Consider the following 21,733-nt stretch of genomic DNA (forward strand, 5'->3'; position numbering starts at 1 on the left):
ATTCATCCAACAAAATAAAGGCACACATTTCGTGCGCAAAGCCCACAAAACTAAGCAAATCACTAAATATTTATTATTTGCAGGAACTATAAGTGCTTCGCTTTCCCCAGCGGCTTTCTCTCAATCGAAGGCGCTGGAAGACGGTATGTTAGACAGTATCTTGGATAGAAACTGAATTGGGAAGACGGTACATTGGAGATGACTTTCTTTTTTAACTAAACAGCTATTTCGTTGACAAAAACGTATTCTAACTTATTTAAATGTCCTGAATAAATTAAATAAATAATGTAGTAGTTTAGGACACGTTTCCTGGAGGGAGAAAAAGCAACGTTGCTAGCGAACTACTTTCTCGACGGCGGAGGCACTTCAGATGGGCGCAATGCGCTTGTGGGTGGAGCTAAAAGATTGTTCTCAGGTTGCATCTGACTATAAAGATTAAAAATAAAAGCAGCCAAAGGGAACACCAAAATTTAACAGTCGTATCCACACAAGAAAGTATTTAAATAAAAAAAAAGAAAAAATAAAAGCTAGGCTGCAGGCAAAAATTAGAAGGATGCAAGCAAAAAGAGTCTTCAACGTATACAATGAGCCCAGGAATTCTTGGTTTAATCCCCACCCACCCCTGTTTCGATCTAGATGAGCCTCGTACCCGCGTGCTGTCGTGTATCACTACTGCGTGGTGCACGTTAAAGCACCAAGGCTAGCGGTTGTACTGCGCTGGCTAAATTTCTCATCTAAAACTGGGAAACTCGTCGTCCGTTGAGGCAGACCAAGTTCTAGGCTGCATAAACATACCCACAACCCAATTTTGTTGTTCAACGCAGCGAAGCATTGTGTCCTTTCTAAACAGGGCTGAACAGAGAATCTAGAAAACAAAAGCTAACAGGGTTCAACACAGAATGTAAATAACATAAGCGACTGATCGCTCCGAAACCAAAAAGTAGGCGTACAACAAAGAGGCCTTCGAAACTTTATTTTCCACACATACATGTCCCATTTCACCCCCTTTGAGGTTTCGGACCAATTGACCGCGTGGCGAATTGTTCTGTGACGAATATCTCTACGAATACATTCTAGGTGTCTTGCGCTAAAGGTAAGTGAGGTGCATACACTTCTGCATATCCAGTTGTAAGCAATGTTCGACATCGTTAAGTTCTGCATTGTAGTGACCTCAGACCAGTTACCAAGTTAGTAAAGGTTCATTCTTGTTTTTTGGTCGAGATAACAATGGTACAGCACTTCCTCGGCGGGTTCAAACCCTAGACAGAAGACAAACTAAACCATCCACTAGCTAGCGATGCCCGTTCACGGCTCCGTTTTTGAAAAGGCGCACAAACGCATACCGATTGGTTGTGGACATTCCACACGGTCGATTGGTTGTGGACATTCCACATGGCTATATAAAGGACTGCAAACATTTGAGATGCTACAGTTTTGCCACCTCCTTGTGTTAGAACCGCGTCAAGCGCGACGAGACAGTGCAGTCATGTCGGCTTGCGGAGAAAATAGAATCATACTTTATCGTCTTTCGTGTACACTCGGCCTGGTATATGGCACGCGGCTCGATGCCACGAATGCGGCACGTGGTGAAGACACCATCTACATCTTCCCCTTCCCATAAACTAAAGTTTTTAGTTCTAAATAAATGGTTAACTTACACAGTCCCTGTATTAATTAGGTCTCCGGAGAAATGCGGGCTTTCTCTGGTCTTGAAAAACGCGCAGAATTTGTCGCCGTCTTGAGCTTCTCCTGAGCTCGGGTGCTGGCTGGGGCGGCTCAGGTGAAGGCCTTGAGACCGACGGCGGTACAACAGCAGCTGCTCTGAGGTGCTCTCGCGTTCGGCGCAATATTTGCCCGTCGTTTGTACCAACAACGTAGGAACGTGGTGTTCCCGCTCGCCCTGCTACAACGGCTGGAGCCCACGTGCGTGAATGCGTGTCGTACACAGACACTGGCGTGGCAGCCTCCAAGTCTGCCAGTGGATTAGTAGACCTGTTTTAATATTTGCGCTGAAGGTATCTAATCTCCCGCAGTCTGTCTTGTACCTTTATGGGGGGAATGGTGCTGGACATCAAGTGGCCGGATGGAACTGGCAACAGCGTCTTTTTCTGCCTTCCCATGAGTCTCTGGACTAGAGACTTTAGACGGTCGTCCCTCGGGCTGTTCCAGTGTTCCATCAAAGCACAGAAAAACTCTGAAGAGTTCAAGGGGAACTTGTTCAAAAGTTTTTGGATTCTTGCACAGCGCGCTCGGCCATTCCGTTTGACCTTAGATAATACGAACTTGAAGTAACATGAGTAATTCCGTGTTTACTTCCAAAGTCTCGGAATTAATGGCTGCTGTAAGGTGGTCCATTGTCGCTGCATAATTTCACTGGCAGCCCGTGCGTGGCGAAGACATCCAGGCAGGCTGTGATGACCGCAGTCGCTGTTGTTTGTCGAAGCTACCTGACTTCAAAAAAGAATGAATAGAAATCAACCACAACTAAAAATCTTGACCGTTGTGATGAAACAAGTCAGTCACTACTTGCCATGGGAGTCTGGGGATATCGTGGTTAAGTATAGGGAGTTTCGCATTTCTCGGCTTGAGCTTTTGGTAGGTGCTAAAGGTCTTCGCCAACTGTTCAATGTCGCTATTGATGCCTGGCCAGTACATCACGCTTCTGGCCCTTGCCTTAATCTCCTCAGCGCCCCCATGTACGGCATGCAAGTGACTCAATACCTCATGTCTTTTTCCCGCTGGGATGATTAACTTGTTACTTCTAAAAACCAGTCCATCCTGCACATGCAGTTCGTCTCGGTAGTCCCAGTAGCAGCCAACTTCTTGGGGAACAGAGCTTTTTTCTTCTGGCCAAGAGTCGCTTGCGAACTGCCGGAGTTGTGCCATCGCCGGATTTTTGTCAGTTTCCTGCGTAATGTTCGCCAGCCGCTAATCAGATACAAGCACATAGTCGAGAACATTCACGTTAAATTTTTTTAGATTCTTCCTGAAGTTGTGTTTTGCTTGGAAACCGCGAAAAGGCATCGGCAAGAAAAAATTCCTTTCCTGGCTTGTATGTGACATTTATCAGATATTTCTGTAGGTTTAACCTCATTCGCTGCAAGCGGAGAGGACACTGACAAAGTGGTTTTTTAAAAATAGACTCAAGAGATCTGTGATCTGACTCGACGATTACTTCTGGCTGCCCAAAGATATAATCTTGAAATTTCGTGCATCCATGCACGATAGCAAGCATTTCTTTCTCGATCTGCGCGTATCGCTGTTGGGTCTCGGTGAGCGAGCGTGACGAATACTCTACTGGCTGTCCGTCTTAAAGAATCACCGGGCCTACACCTGTCTGACTAGCGTCTACTGAGAGAGTCACCGGCTTGTTTTTGTTGAAATAGGCTAGCATTGGAGCCTTTGTGAGCGATTCTTGCAGTGTTTCAAAAGACAACTATTGCCGTTCCGTCCAAAAAAAGGCGGCATCCTTTTTTAGTAACTCTCCCAGCGGAGCGGTAACTGTCGACATGTATGGTATAAAGCGTGCCACAAAATTAACCGTTCCAAGAAAGATTTGCAGGTGTTTACTGTCTTTTGGCTCCGGTATTCCCAACATGTCTTGAAGTCGCCCGGGATCTAAGCTGAGCCCTTCGTTGGTGATAACGTGGCCCATGTACCGGACTTGCTCCAACAGGAACTGGCACTTTTTCCTGTTAAGTTTCAGGTTGTGGTCCTGGCAGCGCTCAAGTACGTTTTTTAAATTCTCATCATGCTCCTCCTTGGTTTGGTCCCGTACAAGAATGTCATCCATTACTACGGAGACGCCTGGAAGCCCGTCCAGCGCTCTGCGCATCGCCCGCTGCAAGACTTCTGGCGCTGTTGATATGCCAAAAAGCATACGAAGGAACCGGTATCTGCCGTAGGGTGTACTCGTTGTGAAAATCCTGGAGCTCTCGTCGCCCAACTTGATTTGCCAAAACCCAGATGCCGCAACGAGTGTTGAAAAGTACCTTGCTCCACAAAGGCTGGGTGCAACGTCTTCCAACGTCGGCATCGGGTAGTGCTCTCTGAGGAGGGCTCGGTTGGTCTGACGGGTCTAAACATGTTCTGACCTTTTCTTTTTTGACAACAACGACCATGTAACTTGACCACTCAGTGGGTTCTGTTACCTTGACGATGACCCCGCCAGCTTCCATCCGTTGTAGTTCGGCTCTGACCCGGTCTTGAAGGGCGACTGGAACTCTTCTTGCTGGTTTGATGACCCCGTGCTATTCCGGCTTCAGTTTCATGTGGTGAACCACACCTTTAAGCTGGCCTAGTTCATGGAAGATGTCTTCATAAGGCCGAGCTGCTTCGTACAGTTGGTCACTGTTTTCAACTGCTGCTACGCGGATGATCAGTCCGAGGCGTTCGGCTGTCCCACCGCTCAATGTAATCGGGTTGTCTTGTTCCGTTACGAAGAACTGAGCTTCGCAAGATTTCCTCGTTCTTCTGCAGCCTTAGAAAAAATCTCGGAAGCTTGATTCTTGTGCCCAAAGAACGTTTTCAAAACCGCGACGCACGGTTGTGCTCGTTTGGTTGTGACCTTTCCAAGCTGCTCTCTTGAAATGACACAGCAGTCGGCCCCCGTGTTGAGCTTGCACATCACAGGCGCTCCCTCGATCTCGACGGTGTCCAACCAGCGGTCGTTTCTTGAGATGGTGTTTACAGTCAAAGTCTCCAACCAGTAGTCTTCATCTTCGTTAGCTTCCAGCTGACGAAGACCTTTCTTTGTGTGCTTTCCGCTTCTTGGTGGAACTTGGGTGCTGCTGCAGACCGTCGCAAAATGGTTACGCCTTCCGCACTTCTTGCAGATTTTACCCGACGCTGGGCAAGCGGTACCGCGATGTATGTCGTATCCGCACTTTGAAAATGAACGCCTCATCCGTTTCTCAACGAAGTTCACCTCCGACGGCTGCTGTGAAGCCCCTTGTATTTCTTGGCACTGCCCTTTTCCATGCTCTCGTGTCCTGCAGATGTCAACAGTTTTCGTATAGGAAGGATTTTCAGAGATTAACCGCTCTTGTTTCTTATCTCTGATTCCTAAGGTGATTCTGTCTCGAAGCATGCGTTCTTTGTAGCTACCAAAATCGCAACCTTTTGCCAGGATGCGAAGGTCAGTTAGCCACTCGTTGAAGCTCTCGTCTTCTCTTTAGTTTCTTGTACCGAAGCGAAACTCATGGTAGGCTAGGTTAGTTGAAGGCTTATAGAAACTTTCGAAGTTCTTTCGAAGCACTTCAACGTCTTGCATGTCTTCGCCTTCTTTGAACTGGAACGTGCTGTACGTTTTTCTCGCCTCCTCTCCAATAGTCATCAATAATGTTGCAGCCTCCTTTGGTTGGAGACTGAGTAACGTAGCCGTGAAAAAAAGCTTGAACTCACTTTCTCAGGTTTTCCAGTTTAGCCAGACGTCCCCGCCACTATCCAGGGGTCGTGGCGGCGGCAGCAGTGCCGCCATAGCTTGCGGGATGCCGTGCTAGGTTGACGTGCTGGGCGTGCTGGAATGACGTGCTGGGCTTTTTGTCATCGCGCTCGATATGGGTTGGTATTCTGTTGTAGAAAGTCCCGTCGACAGAGTAGAAAGTCCCGTGGGCAGACAACGGCCACTTCTGACACCATGTGTTAAGGCCAACGAGACAGAGCAGTCATGTAGGCTTGCGGAGAAAATAGAATCATACTTTATCGTCTTTCATGTACAGTCGGCCTGGTATATGGCACGCGGCTCGATGCCACGAAAGCGGCACGTGGTGACGACACCATCTACAAGAACCTGAGCTTCGCCTTCTCCTGAAACGCAAATACGGTGAGTGTTGTTTTGATTGGTCGATTATTTTTGGGTATGTACCGGGGCGGTACCTAGCGCCACCTACTGCGACGTAGCCAAGCTACTTGCAATTGCCCTGTCTGACCCTGCAAACTGGTGGTGAGCTATTTAACCGTCTTTCACGCTTCGCGATGTTATCTGGTTACCGTGCAACAATGAGCCAAGCATAGGCTGTTTTGAATTTGCTCTTTTCAGAGCGAATTTTGGTTCGGCGAATGGTTTACCACTCCTCCGTGATGTGCGGTATCGTCTATATCGTCTCTAACCAGGAACTATTAGACAAAGTGCAGTCTAATTAACGCTCACACACAACGTATAACAAAGCGCAATATTCCTTTTACAAAATTACTGAAGCACAAACAAGGTGCTGGTGTAGGTACACGTGCTGTACTATCGGGTTCAAATGAAATGCGAACAGCGGAGCGCCTGGCCCTCGGTACCTGCTGCGCCTCCTGGAGGGCTCTTGAAACTGATAAAACTGCGGGTTGGAGAATAGGGCTCTACGAGGGCGTCCGTCCTACTCCGATGTGTCTGACCCTTGCCCAGCACAACCCAAGCTTGGGAGCTGCGCCGGTGGTGTGCTGGAAGTTCCGTCACAGCCACTTTCGTTGGCTCCGCATAAACCATGCTACACTCTAAGAAAAAATGGAGGAAAAAAGTAGCAACGGCGCATCTTCCTCCCTTCTACCGACGCGCCCCCAAGCGACCACGAGAAAAGGGGAAGAACGAAACGTTTTTCTCCTTCTCCAGGCAGACGGGAGAAATATTCGCCCTCCCGACTCATCTTCTGTCGGTCCCGTTTTTCGAGCACGTCGCGCACGTTGTTTAATAAATAGCTGTTGAGTTGAGTGAGCTTCAGCGGCAGCGAAGGCCGCCTGTAATTCCGTCTTCTAGTCTAAACGTGCAGAACATTTCGGTTGCATTGACGTTTTTATCACTAATTTTATCAAACGAGAAAACGAAGCCGCTAGAAACAGCGAAGTTCCGGAGCAGTACCAGCAGCGCCCCTACACTGGGGGATGGCCGTCTCCGGATTGCGGGACTCGCGCGGCACGGAACCGAGGGAACTACAGCACTACAGTCACTACAGTAGCGAAACCACGCGGAACTGTGTCGACGTTTTCGGCGTTATGGAAACCGCAGGAACTGCACCCAAGACAGGCAGGTTTTTCTGCCGGCTGCCTGGGTGCCTTCCCCCCTGAGTTCGGTTCTGTTTTCCGATGTCGAGTGCAACCGGCGTTCAACGTGGTTCTGTGTGCGTGTCAGCAACATAGCAGCAAAATCGTGATGGCAGTGTTGTGGGTTGTAAACAGAAGACTGGAATTATCGCCGATGTGACCATGTGTTCGCGTATCAGTGGTGTAACAAGAAGATGAGATCGTAAACTGTTGGGCATTGATGCCGCTGGTCGGGCCGTGATCGGAGGGGGCGGGGTGTCGCAGGTCGACATTCCGCTTCATTAAAAAGTTTAATACCACTTGAGGGATTACGTGCAATCGATCAACGTGCGGATAGTCATGTTGGAACGCTGGTCTGAACAGTAGAAGCTGCTATCGTACAGTGGCCAATGTGACTGTCGGAATTGTCTCGTCCCCGAGAGCGATTGCGCTTTGGGGCAAGGACTGAACAGTACGAAATCGTGACAGAAAGTACGTATATTTACAGTATGGAATTTCGGCATTAAAAAACAATAGTAGGTAGAATCGAGAAAAAAACAACTACCCTTTAATTGGCTGTTTAATTATACTACGGTTCCTGGAGAAACTGCCCTCCGTGGCGCGCTGGGATGAGCGCTAGAAGTTTTCGTGCTCGCTGCGGCGTAGCTTCGTACACTTAGCACCTGCCACAAGTCGCGGCTTTGACTGCATTCAAGTTGATCGAAAAGCGATTTCTCAGCCCGTGAAGCATTACTTCCAGCTGAGTCAATATCCGCTCTACAGAGATTAATTCAAAACGGCAATTGCAGCTTTGCGTGAACAGCACAAATAGAAAAACCAATAGAAATACAGGCTACGACGTGCCGTGTGGGGAAACAAACTCATGGATTCGAACCGCATTGGAGCGGCTTGATTTATTGGCTTTCAAATAATTACAGCATGATCAAGCGTTTACTTTTTAATAAGAGATTCATCCCCTGAACCATTCAAAATACTCTCAGAGGTATGACATTGCTGGGAAAAAATCAACATGCTGAGAATATTTTTTATTGCTTAGGGAGTCACCGAAAAGTTCCGTACGTTCAAAACGACCAGTATAAAAGACGGAAACGCAGAGCATGGGTGTAGTGTTTGGGTTATTGTGGTGTTAGTGTGGTGTCCCGTTGTATTGATATTTGTGTGTGTCGTGTATGTGCTCATTGTATGTTCACCTGATGCTTGTAATAAGCGTAATGTGTGTATGCTGTGTATAGTAGAGGATCCCCAAGCGCAGTAGTGGCCTAAAAAGAGCAAATTATTTTTTGTAAAACATGAATTGGGCGGTACCTAGCGCCACCTAGCCTAGCTACCTGCAATTACTCTGCTTGACCCCGCCATCTGGTGGCTAGCGATGTAACCTTCTTTCACGCTACGCGATAAACAGCGGCTTCGAGTTTGTTCTTTCGAGAGTGGCTTTTGGTTTCGGGGATTGAGTTTGCCCTTTTCCGTGATGTGCGGTTGACGAAGGAATTTTTACTCGAGGAACACCAAAGGTAAGACGCAAAGTGCGCGAAGTAACCAAGGTATATGTACAGATGGTAGCGAAGCTTGGGCCAAAACACGGTACAAAACAAATTGCCAGCGACATCAACCAGGAGGGTCACGTGGTGACGGTGCGTCTGAAGCGCGACTAGGAGACGTTATGGCAAACTATATACAAATAAAATAACTTTAATTTAAATTATACTGAATTGTATTTTAAATTTTGTATGTTGTTATTAGTGGTCTTAAATAAGGTTTGTCGCGCTCGAGAAAGCTAAAATAGCTTTTATTACTACTAATATTCTAACTTGCTCTTAGCGCCCTCTGTACTGCACAAGCAACAAGGCTGGCTTTTAATAGCGATAAATTGCAGAGGCATCGTGCTGCGCGAAGAGGCAGGTTTTTGTTGTCCGTCTGCTTGCTTCTTTTAGGTCTCCACGTGCTTTTTGAATCGTTCTACCGTCACTTCAAATAGTTTGAAAAGTTTCCTTCGCTCAGCGTGATTACGCAAGTTACGTGCGCAGGAGCGTAATATCAGCGTGATATAGGAACAGTCACCTTCGTGCGGTTGGACGCTGCTGCGTCCGAAGGGCTCAACGTCCTTCGTGACAATGAGCTCAACACGTTATGCATCGAGGCGTTGCAACGCTCCGTGGAAGAATGCCGAAGTGACAACCGCAAGGCTGGCGTCTCGCTGCACCGGTTTCCTGTCGACACTCGAAGGTGACATTTTGTTCCTGTCAGTGAGGTGCCTGCTGTGTTGTGTTAAGTGATGCCATGCCCCCTTTGTAAAATGTTCTCTTAACTGTTGTTAGTTTTCGCTGACTTTGCAGCGTTGTTTGCGCTCATTACGAAAGCGCCCAGGATATTTGAATTTACCTGAACCCCTCAGGAGTTTGCCCCTCAGGAGTATGGGGTCATACTCATCGACGCTCTAATCAAGGATGCAACACGACATAGATACATTTAAAAGCCTCTGTACTAAAGGTTCATGTTTATCTTTTTGTGGTTCATACAGAGAGTTTTGCTGACTAATCTGTGAATGTCCTCGCTCCAATTTGCTTTGGTGTGTGCACATATTGGCTACATTTGCTCTTTGCAAGTACGCAAGACACTTAGATAGCACTGCGCTTCATCCGCAGGCGTGAAGCATGGGTTCGGTTCTCCAACAACCGGGGCCTACAGGGGAAGACTCCATGGTAGCTACGAAACATGGTTGTTTGCTGTTTACATTTCAAGGAGTCAGCTTTCCTGCGGCCTGGATACCTAGGCCACAATGCAGTGAATGAAGTGAATAAAATGTTAGTGCAACATTGGACTTGCATTAGAGTTACTGTTGTGTATCTTCAACGCTAACACACTCGAGAAACGTTATTGTTAGTCACTTTGTTTGTGAGGTCAATCACCTTAAAGCCGCTCCCACATTTCTGAAAAGCTGAAGAAAAAAGAAAAAGTAGTTCTGTGGGATGAAAAAAAATTATTCTCGTAGTGAGCTACCTAAAAAAGGCGGCCGCATACAAAAATTAAATTATTTTCGCGCAGATTTAAGAGGTCAAACGGGTGGTGTAAATTCAACATAAAAAAACCGAGACTGCAGGCAAGAAGGACAACGCACTAAAAGAACTCAAACATAGCTTGGCCCAGCTTTGTTTCAGATTTTTTAGTACCAGAAAGCTTTGTTTGAGACTTTTTTTAGAAATCGGGATTGCAGGCAAAAAGGACGATCGTCCTTTTTGCCTGCAGTCTCGGTTTCGTGTTATATTTAATTTTCGCGCCAAACAATACATCAAAGTGACGTCACGTTCTTTTCTTTTTTTTTTGTGGAAGTGACGTCACTTCCTGTTTATTTTTTGTTCCGCCGGAAATGCTATCACGACACATAGATGGCGCTAGCGAAGCCCCATGAGCCGCCATTTTTTCGACACGTGGGGTTCTATGGAAGCTTCGCTACCATATGTACATATACCTTGAAGTAACTGGGTGTCGGTTGTCTCCGTTTAACATCGCAGTGCTGTCGACGAGAGGACTGAGTAACTGCTTTCGAAACGCAAGTTTCTGTACCTGTGGGGGGAATCTGGCTTCGGAAATAAACACAGTTTGCCGAAAGCTCGTGTTACGCTTTCATTTGCTGCTGCTCTCGTCCCGTACAAGAGACGTAGCGTCCTCGTCAAGCATTATTGGGCTCGATTTGCTCGATTCGGGGCCGATATATTGAGATGCAAGCGACGGAGGAACTTTTCTCCCCTGCTTCAGGGACGAAAGTTTGTCCCTTTCTAAAGCAACATAGGTTACAAGACCGTTCCTCTCCTAAGGGAGGACTATCCATACCCTTTTTTCTAAGAGTGTAGGAAGCTCGCCGCTCGCAGCATTATTGTAACGATGTTCCCTCCTAACTTGCGCAGTTTTTTTTTAGAGCGCAGCTCTTAGGGGCCCGTTTCCGGCTTGAGCGGCGTCGGCGTCGGCGTCGCCGTCGGCGTCGGCATAACCGCGAGGTCACGTGACCCCCTGAGGCCACGTGACACCCTGTGGTCACGTGACCCCCTTGAGGTCACGTGATTCCCTGAAGTCACGTGACCGCCTGAGATCACGTGACCGCTTCACGTCACGTGACCCTGTCTAAGGTCACGTGACCCCCTGAGGTCACGTGACGCCCTGAGGTCACGTGACGCCCTGAGGTCACGTGACGCCCTGAGGTCACGTGACCCCGCCTAAGGTCACGTGACCTCAAGGAGCCTCCTATCCCTCAGTACGCTTCCATCCTCCTCAAGAGCTGCGCTCTAACCGGCGTTACAGGGAATTATAAACGGCTTTCATTTTTTTTTTTTTAATTTTCTTAATACGCGTTGTTATGGTGGTCGAGGCTGAGTGGGAGCGGCTGAGAGCTTCGGACCTGGTATCCGGCCTGTTGGAAAGTCTACCTCGTCAGATGGCTGCCGTTGTAGACGCTGAAGGCGACTACAAAGTATGAATTGACTATTGATCAAGACGAGCTCAATGAAATACAAAAACAGAAGCAAGACTGCCAAGACAGCTACTGTTGCGGCGCTGCCTGCTTGAGGCGTAAGCCTCTGCCGGTTGCAGCATTCGCGTTCCCTTCTTTATTATTTATGTTTGCACAAATGTTATCTGGCAATAAACATGTCATTTCCCGTTCACGCCGTTTCACTAGTTTGCAGGAGTCATGCGCTCTAGGTCCTTCACGATGACGTCTGCGTGGTTTCAATAACTGACGAATCCAGCTCCACAGGCTTTCCGTGCACGAACTATCTGATGTATCTTCTGTTTCACACTTCTGACACATGTGTGATAATTTAATGAGCACAATGAACGAGATTCTGGGTGCCTAAAAAATGCATTTCATGTAAATGTTTGGTGAATCCGGGAGCTGGCGGACCAGCATTTTGGCATCCCGGCGCCACACATGGGACACACGTACTAGAGGGGACACAGGGCGTGCTCCGAGAGCTGATAGATACAAGTTATCTAATTGACTTCACTTAGGCGTGGTCAGCCGTCCTGGGTCTTTTCTTGTTATTCTGTCTCGAATTTCGCACTCTTTCTGCTATACTGTTCACAAATAAATAACAACGGGTATTAAAAAAAAACTTCGCAAGTTAGAAGGGAGCATGACGCTGCGGTAATGCTCCGCGGACGCGCGCTCGAGGGGCAGCGCAAGCAGTCTACTCCTCCTGCGAGCGTCCTGCTAACTCGCATGGCTCATGCCGAGTCAACAAGAGTGGCTGTGACGAAACTTTCAGCGCACCACCTGTGCAGCGTCGAAGCTTGGTTTGTGCTGGGCGAGGGTCAATCACATCGGAGGAGGACGCACACCCTCGCAGCGCTCTACTCTACAATTTGCAGTTTTATCAGTTTAAAGAGGCCTCCAGGAGGCCCAGCTTGTACCGACGGCCACGCGCTCCGCTGTTAGCATTTCATTCGAACCCGACAGTACGTGCTGGTATCTGCAATAGCGTAACTCTTTTAAAACAAACAGCAAACATAAACGCCACTTTGCAAGTGCGCTAGTTAGCACACCAATTTGTCACTTTAGTTTGAATCTTTCTTACAGAGAGAAGCCCAATTCAGGAACCGGTGTTTGCTTACCTTTTTTTACGTGTAATATCATGTCACCGTGGCATCCATGTTTTGTATGTCGCCTGCAAAGCTACTCTTCGGATTGGTTTCCACGCTTAATACAATACAGAAATGATCCAGTGACGCGCGACGTAAGAAAACGGAACTGCGTAAACGGGCCTGAAGGCGGGCGTCTGTAGCACATATACTTGCGTTCTCACTACGCACCTTGGTGTTGATGTAGCAAACTGCCTATTTGGGCTGAATCAGTGCCGTTTTCCACCAAGGTGCCCATCTACTGCGCCCGATATCGAGGCACACTCTTCTGCCCTCCAATTCATCTTCGCCTCTTTCGTCGCCATCTTTCTTGTGCCTCCTTCCCGCCTTCTCCGTTCCCGGCGATTAGATGCCGAGTCATCCCTCTGCTGAATGCCTCTCGGCTTCTTAGCAGCCTACCAGACACAATTCCCGAGCCATTCTGCGACGAAAGTGGCGGCCGCCAGTGCAAGCCCGAACATGTAGCAGAGAAACACAGGACGCAGGTGGTTGAAGGCCACCGTGTCCAGCTCCTTGGTGCCCAGTTTGGGACAGCGGGAAAAGTGTCCCGCCAAGGAAATAGTTTCTTCGTACCACTTGGATATCAGGCCAGACTCCATGAGCGTAGAGAGCCTGCAGCAAAAGCTTGTAATAAGCCTCGGTGTTTATCTTTGCGCAACGCTTTGCTTCGTATAGTTAAGTACTGTTACGCAAAGAGAGGGGAAGTATGTCTATTGTACTGTCATGAGGCTTTATATTTAAGGGGCGCATTCAACATTCGCGGGGCCAAAAATACCCAATGTAGCGGTGTTTGGGTGTACCAGCTCCCGTGCCGCTCGCTCATTTATACTCCGTTTCTCCTGAAGTCCAGACGCGGCTGTCGCTACGCGCAGGTCGGACAAATCAGACAGCCTCAAAAGCGCAACATCATCGTGTTTGTCATGTTAATGGACGTATTCTATCATCGCTGAACCAATCATAAACAGGATAGGTCTAGTGACCTGCGCTTTTGGCATTGCTTGATTGGTCCCATTCGCTCGTAGCGTCGGCTGCGCCTGGACGTAAGCTGAAACCAAGGATAGAAAACAGTTTATGCGATTTCGTGCGTGTGTTGAGAATTTTGGAAAATGTTACAGCGTTTTTGTTGAGCCATAACAACCCCTGATGCTCTGACTATACTCCTTCTTACCTTAGGTCCAAACGCGGCCGATGTTACGACCCGACGGGCCAATCAAGCAGCAAAAAAGGCAAACGTCATGGCGTGCTCTCTGCACCTAAGAAGACCAGCCGTTATTCGCCGTCTCTCTGTGCGTGCTCGTCTGCCGGCTTGTCCTATCAAACAAAAAAAGCACGCCATGACGTTGCGCTTTTTGCGCCATTTGATGGGCCCTTCCGCTCATAACATCGGCCGCGCTCGGACCTAAGGTGAAACGAAGTATAGACAGGAGTTTATCAAAACTTCTCCCACTGGAATACAAAGCCGCATGATTAGAATATAGCAGTCCTATTACGGCTCAGAAAGCACTGACGGACGCGCAAGAACGTGGGGTTTGTCCTAAAGTAATAAAAATTACGAAAGGGAAAGAAAAGCTCACGCAGGAACACCTGAAACGCACAATTATTTTTGTATTGCCAGAATCAGTGTTTGGTACGTAAATTTTAAAGCGGTAGCCTTATGGGGTCAACCAACCTCAGGAACCGCGTAAGCACGAAATGTTTATGTCAATCAATCCGTTGCCGCTAAACAAAAAAAAAAAAAAAAAAAACTTTTAGTTTTTTTACTGTAGCTTCTGTTCTCGGCGGTGGCTTTCCAGACGAGCGATCTGCTCTTCTTTCGCAAAGGAATCTGAAGCACTCGACGCAGTGGAACTTGTGGGAGCCGAGGGTGAAAGACGAGGCAGAGGGCACGTGACAGGCGGTCGGCGGAGAAGTCACGAGCTGGCGCGAGACAGTGCGACAATGCGTGCTGAGCGAGGCTGGAGCTGGGCAAGAACGATGAAGCCGGGCTGTCTGGCTTGGCCCATGGCGAACCCCGGAGCGGTCCACCAGCGAGGTTTGGAGACGGACTGGTGGAAACGGCGAGCCCTGGTCATACTGACCCGGGCTATGACGATCCCGGGGTGCTTCCGCAGCGAGACTCGGGCTGTGATAGCCCTGGACAGCTAGTCTATACGCAGCGCTGGCGTGGGAAGGACGATCCGCAGGCCTGGACACGGACTCCGACTGCGAGCTCTGATCGACGGGCGACAATAACGGTTGGCGGGCCCGGACTGCCGGCCCTTGACGACAGGCGACCAGGAGGTACAGTGAACCCATTTGCTGTCGTCTCGTTGTGTTATCTCACTACCTGAGTGATGAGCGAAACGCATCAATCGGGCGGCGATTATTAGTAGAGCGACCTCTAAAAAGAACCCCACATTAAAATGGCGCATTCAACGTGGGGCCCGTTCGGTATGCCCCCGCTTCTAGTCGTCCCCAGGGAGTCGTACGTATTCGTTGAGCGGATTGTTCGCTAACACTAACGATGCCCGTTAAGACAAAGTATGTTGGAATTTTGGCGACTTGTATCGCAGCATAGCTCAGCAGGAGTCTCCTCGAATAGAGAACCTAAAGGGCTCGAAGGACGAGGTTGCTGACGCGCTTACTCAGGTACCCCAGAATAGTGGTTGACAGGAGGTGATGCAACCGGGGGGAAGACGAGGAGCGCGGTTGAGATGTAAGAAAGTCATCTTCGGAGGCAGAGGAGAGGCACGGCATGTTCGCTGGAAGGCAGGATGACGACTGGCAGGAGGGGAAACAGCCAGGACTCATTGCAGATTTAGGAGTTAGGCTTGGGGTGATGCGGTAGGCAAGTAAGCGCTTGTCGAGGCCCGGGGTGCAGATGGGTTGTTGTTAGTGGGAGTCGGAAGGATTGTGGGAATTGCAGTCGACACCGAGAACACTGGCGGACGAGATTGTCAGCGGGTCTCAGAAAAATTGCGGGGATAGCAGTTGACACCGGGAACGCTGACAGGTGAGTTAATGAGCACTATGATTTGTAACTGCTGGGCCAAGACGGCTAGTTGCTTCGCGTCATTCCAACAATCGACGAAGGGCAAAGGAACGGCTCTCTCTTCGGGGGGGGGGGGGGGGGGGGGGGTCGTCCCTATAGAACACTACAGAGCCGACTTAAAGGATGCTTTTGCGACTTCACTCTGGCCGGTCGTGGCAATGGCAGCAAGCCTTTTAATAAGTTATGTCGCGTCACCACCTGGCCGGGGATGAGGCGGTGGACATTTAGGTGGCTTGTAGCTGTTTAGCTTGCCTTGAGGCGTAAATGGTTCAAGCGGGCTCGCTCGCTGAGCTGCCGCCCCCTCCGAGGACCGATCAGTCCCTAGAGCTCGTATACACGTGGACGGAACGGGACGCTGACACTTACATCGAGTAGCAGTGGTATACGTAGTCGTTGCGGAACGCGGCTAAGGTATATGACCATCACGCCACAGGCTTTGGATCCCTTCGCTTGCGCAAATGATTGACTAGGTTTACACCATCGTTACCTGTTTTGAAGGAAACTCACGGTTTGAGCAACGCAGCTAGTGGTTTTGCCGCATGGCTTGCTCCGAGGTGAGTAGGGCACCCGAAGTAAAAGACGCGAGCGTCGTGTCTTACTTCTAGGCTTACTCGGCTAGATACAAACGAGGAGGCTTGCCCGGTTCATATCGCTGACTTGAAAGGATACTACCGTCGTCGTGATGGGGAAGACGAGCAACATGAGGTTGCGGTGGGACACAAGAAATCCTCTGTTCCTGGCGACCCAGGAGCGAGCTCTGGAATGCGGACTCGCCGAGTTAGCCGCATGGTACACGAACCCGCCGGCAAGCAAATTGGTGGTGGAGGCCATGGCCGCTGCCACAATCTGCGGCAGAGTATTTATTCGCTGTGTGTTGTTTTAACACTTTGTTCTGCGCAGAATAGCTTCTTGGAAAGACGGCCATAGACGGCGTAACCCAGGAAGCCCACAAGGAGGAAACACGGGCCCATTCGTTTTCCCAAGTGCTCAGGGTGGCTGACACTGGTTCGGCCTGACGAACGGTTCAGGCGGGCAGCTCTAAGCCCGCTGCGACCTCTAAGCGAAACGGGGCAGGTCTGTCCGCGTTGGGGGAACCAGCTTAGAGCAAGCCCCCTGCTGCATCGCGGTGAGTGGGACAGCGAGCGACGGACAGGTCATCATTGTTTGCCGGCTTCGCTAGAAGAGCAAGCTGATGCCGGCACCAAGAAAGGCCAACACCGAGGGTCCCACTACCACCTACGCCACTTTCGGACGCTGCAACGTGGCCACTCAGGCAACAGCAACAGCGGCCGCCTTTTCGACACCTCACATGGCACCGACCAGAGTGTCCACCTCTCCCCCCGTGCCTCGACGTGGAAGAACTCCTCCATGAGGCCCATGAAGTGCCGTATATAGGAAGTACCCCGAAGTCCGGGGCTTGAGACAAGGCAGAGGGCACATGACAGGCGGTCGGCGGAGAAGTCACGAGCTGGTGCGAGACAGTGCGTGCTGAGCGAGGCTGGAGCTGGGCAGGAACGATGGAACCGGGCTGCCTGGCTTGGGTCATGGCGAACCCCGGAGCGGTCCACCAGCGAGGTTTGGAGACGGACCGGTGGAAACGGCGAGCCCTGGCCATACCGGCCTGGGATATGACGATCCCGGGGTGATTCTGCAGCGAGACTCGGGCTGTGCTAGCCCTGGACAGCTAGCCTACGCCGCGCTGGAGTGGGAAGGACGATCCGCAGGCTTGGACACGGACTCCGACTGCGAGCTCTGATCGACGAGCGGCAACAACGATCGGCGGGCCCGGACTGCCGGCTTTCGACGACGGGAACCAGGAGGTACAGTCCCATTCGCTGTCTTCTCGTTGTGTTTTGTCCCTCTCTGGCTAATGAACGAAACGCATACCGATCGGGTGCCGATTATTAGTAGAGCGACCTCTAAAAAGAACCCCACAAGCTTCAGGCGACAGCGGATTCGCGGCGGTTGCGGAACCATTCGCGCTGCTGCGCACATTGCCGCTTGTTACGTTCCCGCTCGTCTTCCTCCGGAGAAATGTTGCCGCCATCTATGAGCGACTGCCGCAACCAGTTGTCTAGTTGCCGAGGCTTGAAAGGATGCTGCGATCTATGAGCGACGGCGGCAAGCAGACAACCGCCAAACACAACACTCTGGACAGCTACTGCCATCTATGATCGACGGTGGGAACCAGAGTGTTCTGTCGACATTTGTTTGGTACCGGACACGATCTTGGGAAAACTAGCCCTTAACGGCTCCACTGTAAAAGAAAAAAAAAGCGGCAACCAGTTCAAACCTCGATCACGGGCGTGGAAGCCGAGTGCGTAGCTGATCGAAGCGCGCGCAGCGTCAGAAAGAGCCGATTGTGTGGCGTAATCTGAAATGATATATTATTGATGAATTACTTTACATGAGAACAAAGAATATATAGCATCTTTAAAAAGAGGGTGTCAAAAAAAAAAAAAAAAGAATAGAGTTTTTTTTTTTTTTTTGCAGCAAAAATAAACTATTTATTGCCGAACGCTCATTCTCTTCCCAAAGGTAGCGCTAGAGGTCACAACCAGATGCCAATGTGTCAGCCCGATCCGGTGTCTAAATCAGAATTTATGTGATTTTCGGGAAATTTTAGTGGAAAAATGGCGGCCGACGAAGTTTTCGAAGGCACCAGAAACCGAAAACGGGCAAAATTGGGCTCCATTTTTTCATTGAAATTGTCATAAAACCCCTTATAACTTTTGAATAAGGCATTGGATCTGTCTGAAACATTGGCATCTGGTTGTGACCTCTAGCGCTACATCTGGGCGGAGAATGAGCGTTCAGCAATGCCTAGTTTATTTTTGCGGTAAAAAAAACCCTGTAAAATTTTTTTTCTTGACACCCGGTACAAATGTATGCGACTGATACGCTTCAAACATAAGCATGAACTTGACCCTACTGCCACAGATGTGAACGTGAAGTCAGCTATGTTCAGCTGCAGGACGAATCAACTGCAAAGTGACACATTTTTTTACCTAGATAGCCAACACTACATATTTTTTTACTGTGAATGTATTATATATCGTGCCAGTACCATACTGTTTATAAAAACACGTAGCTACGCGTTGCAATTTGGGGTACCTCTTGTTCCAGCAGTCTACGAAACTGCGGGGCAGGTTCTTGTTCAGGTAGACGACCATCGAGAACGAGAAGAGCTTCTCGCGCACGAAGTACAGCTCGGAGTTGGGGAACTGCCAGCAGTGCTTGGCCGCCTGGTATTGGACGGTGGTCAGGTCACCCATGATGACTGCTCGGCTGCTGGCCACCTGTCCGATGACTGCCTTGCTCCAGAGACGCTCGTAAGGAATGATCGAGGCGGCCTTGATTCGGCGGAACAACAGCCGATGATCCTCGTTGGTTGAAAGCTGGGCGCAGTATGAGAGAAAGCGGAAGTTGAAAACTTAAAAGCCGAACTCGAGACTCTTCTATCGTTCCCTTAGCGTGAGTTGGAAGTTTCGCTTTTCCTGTACAATCTTCTACTTGTTCGCGTCGTTCGCGCTAACTGCTTTTGAGAATATTCTGCCGGGCAGAAAATCGTTTCCCAATTTTCTTCTTTCTATTTGCTCTCGAACTCTTCCTCCCATTTTACAAGACAGGCGGAACTGTGAGATACTCCCAGCAGAAAGGAGGAGGGTCTTCCTCTTTCTTGACTGGAAAGAAGGAATGTTGGGTCTTTTCTGGCAGTTTTATGCTAGTTACCGAAAGTTACTCGTTTGTTCGTGAAAAATGAACGCGTTACTGAGATCCGTTAGCGTTCGACAAATTGAACGGAATACTGTTACCGTTTATTGTAATATCTAATGAATGCTACTTTTACGTTACTTTGAATTTCAGTATTTTCACAGCAGTAGGCCTTGAATACAGCCTTCGGCAACAATTCAACTTTCACTCTTACCTAACTGCCCGGTAATAGCTTGATGAGTAATATATATATTCTTTCAGATTTGTTTAAAAAATCCGTGAAGGCTACACTTATGCGGTTTGTGCAGGTGAGTTATACGGCCAAGAGGACATAGTATAGGCATATAGTCGCAACTATTAGTCGGCTAATTAGGCAACATTTGTTAATTCACTTTTTAATAAGTGCAAATAGACGCATAGTTCCGATTAGAAACTTGCTGAGCATCCTCAGAAACCGCTAAATAAACTCTTTTTTAGAAGAATATAATGCCGGGGCAGCATTTTACGGCGTTCTCTAAAAACGCTCCATTTGGACGCGCTTCGAAATTGCGGCTTCTTATCGGAACGCATCTACGCGCCCGCAGTCCTGCTCCCCAGTAGCTGCGACACGCAACACACATCCGCGCAACTTCCCTCCATTCTACGAGGGAGGCGAGGGGGTGGCTTCGCGCAGCGACCACCAGGGAGCAGGGCCGCGGGCGCAAAGATGCGCTCGATAAGAAACCGAAATCTAGAAACGTGTCCAAATGAATCGTTTTTACAGATCGCCGTAAAATGCTGCCCCGGTGTTATGACCTCCTCAAAATAGTTGATTTAGTGGTTTTCGATGATGCTCAGCAAGTTTCTGGTTGGAACTATATGTCTACTTGCATTAATTAAAAAAATAACAACTTTCACTTAATTATACGACTAATAGCTGCGACTGTCTTCCTACACTATGTGCTCTTGGCCGTATAGCTTACCTGCACAAACCGCATAAGTGTAGCTTTCACGGCGTTTTTAAAACAAATTTGAAAGAATAAGTAAGAACACCCTGTATATATTGTAAACGAAGAGTGGCGAGAGTGATTATTAAATTTATTACATCAAAGTTAGGGGAACGGAAAGGGAAAGGGAGCTGGCGAAAAGTTGAGCCAGGAGCGGGGACCGAACCCGCTACCTTCGCCTATCCATGGAAATATATATATATATATATATATATATATATATATATATATATATATATAAACGATATAAAATGTGTGACCATAACAAAATTTCAAATTATAAGTACGGACATTTGATTTGAAGTCTCGGAAAGTTTAAATAATTTTTTCGCAACTGTGCTAACTTTTATTTCTGTTTGAAGACTTCGTATAAAAGGATCAAAACTCTCTATAAGTCTGTTTGTTTATTTTATTTTACACAATAGAAATTATTGAATTAAGCACCTTCAACCATAATGGGCCAATTTTGAAACGAGCTAGCTTTCGGTGTACAATTATTTAAGGCATACGAAACAAGTCAACTGAAGACTTTTACCTGAGCCTATTTTCAAATTATAATATGGTTAATTTGAGTACAGTTTATGAAAAAAAAAACAATACTGTAAACTTAAGAAGAAAAGCTAATGTCTAAAATTCAACGTTATTAAAAAAAAAGTGAAAGCCGTTTACAACTCCCTGTAATGCCGAATCGGAGCGCAGCTCTTGAGGAGGAGGAGGGAAGGGTACTGAGGGCCACGTGTTCTCGGGGGGGGGGTCACGTGACCCCCCCAAGGGCACGTGACCTTGGCGGGGTTACGTGGGGGAGTCATGTGCCTCCCTACGAGGTCACGTGACCTCGGGAGGTCACGTGACCTCAGGGGAATTTTTCCGCTAGATTTAGCGGGAAAATTGTTCCGCTAGATTTAGCGGGGAAATTTTTTCCGCTGGATTTAGCGGGGAAATTTTTTCCGCCAGATTTAGCGGGGAAATTTTTCCGCTAGATTTAGCGGGGAAGTTTTTTCCGCTAGATTTAGCGGGGAAATTTTTTCCGCCAGATTTAGCGGGGAAATTTTTTCCGCCAGATTTAGCGGGGAAATTGTTTCCGCCAGATTTAGCGGGGAAATGTTTCCGCTAGATTTAGCGGGGAAATTTTTCCGCTATTTAGCGGGGAAATTTTTCCGCTAGATTTAGCGGGGAAATTTTTCCGCTAGATTTAGCGGGGAAATTTTTTCCGCTACATTTAGCGGGGAAATTTTTTCCGCCAGATTTAGCGGGGAAATTTACCCATACTGCACCGCGCGGTTACGCCAACGGCGACGGCGACGCCAACGCCGCTCAAGCCGGAAACGGGCGCCTAAGAGCTGCGCTC

The 21,733-nt window shown here is 48.6% G+C and overlaps 1 protein-coding gene across 1 annotated transcript; it reads right to left on the bottom strand.

The window, feature by feature from the left end:
* Window positions 1–2,484: 2,484 nt before the first annotated feature.
* LOC121047392 (uncharacterized protein K02A2.6-like) lies at window positions 2,485–3,907 on the bottom strand (the record flags this gene model as incomplete). The annotated part of the gene is made up of 3 exons (XM_040502594.1): window positions 2,485–2,928; window positions 3,294–3,301; window positions 3,571–3,907. Coding segments are annotated over 3 exons (789 nt in total), but the record flags the coding sequence as incomplete, so codon positions are not given.
* Window positions 3,908–21,733: the final 17,826 nt, after the last annotated feature.

This window comes from Ixodes scapularis, unplaced genomic scaffold (assembly GCF_016920785.2).
Source record: "Ixodes scapularis isolate PalLabHiFi unplaced genomic scaffold, ASM1692078v2 PGA_scaffold3__209_contigs__length_174095766, whole genome shotgun sequence".
Lineage (NCBI taxonomy): Eukaryota > Metazoa > Arthropoda > Arachnida > Ixodida > Ixodidae > Ixodes > Ixodes scapularis.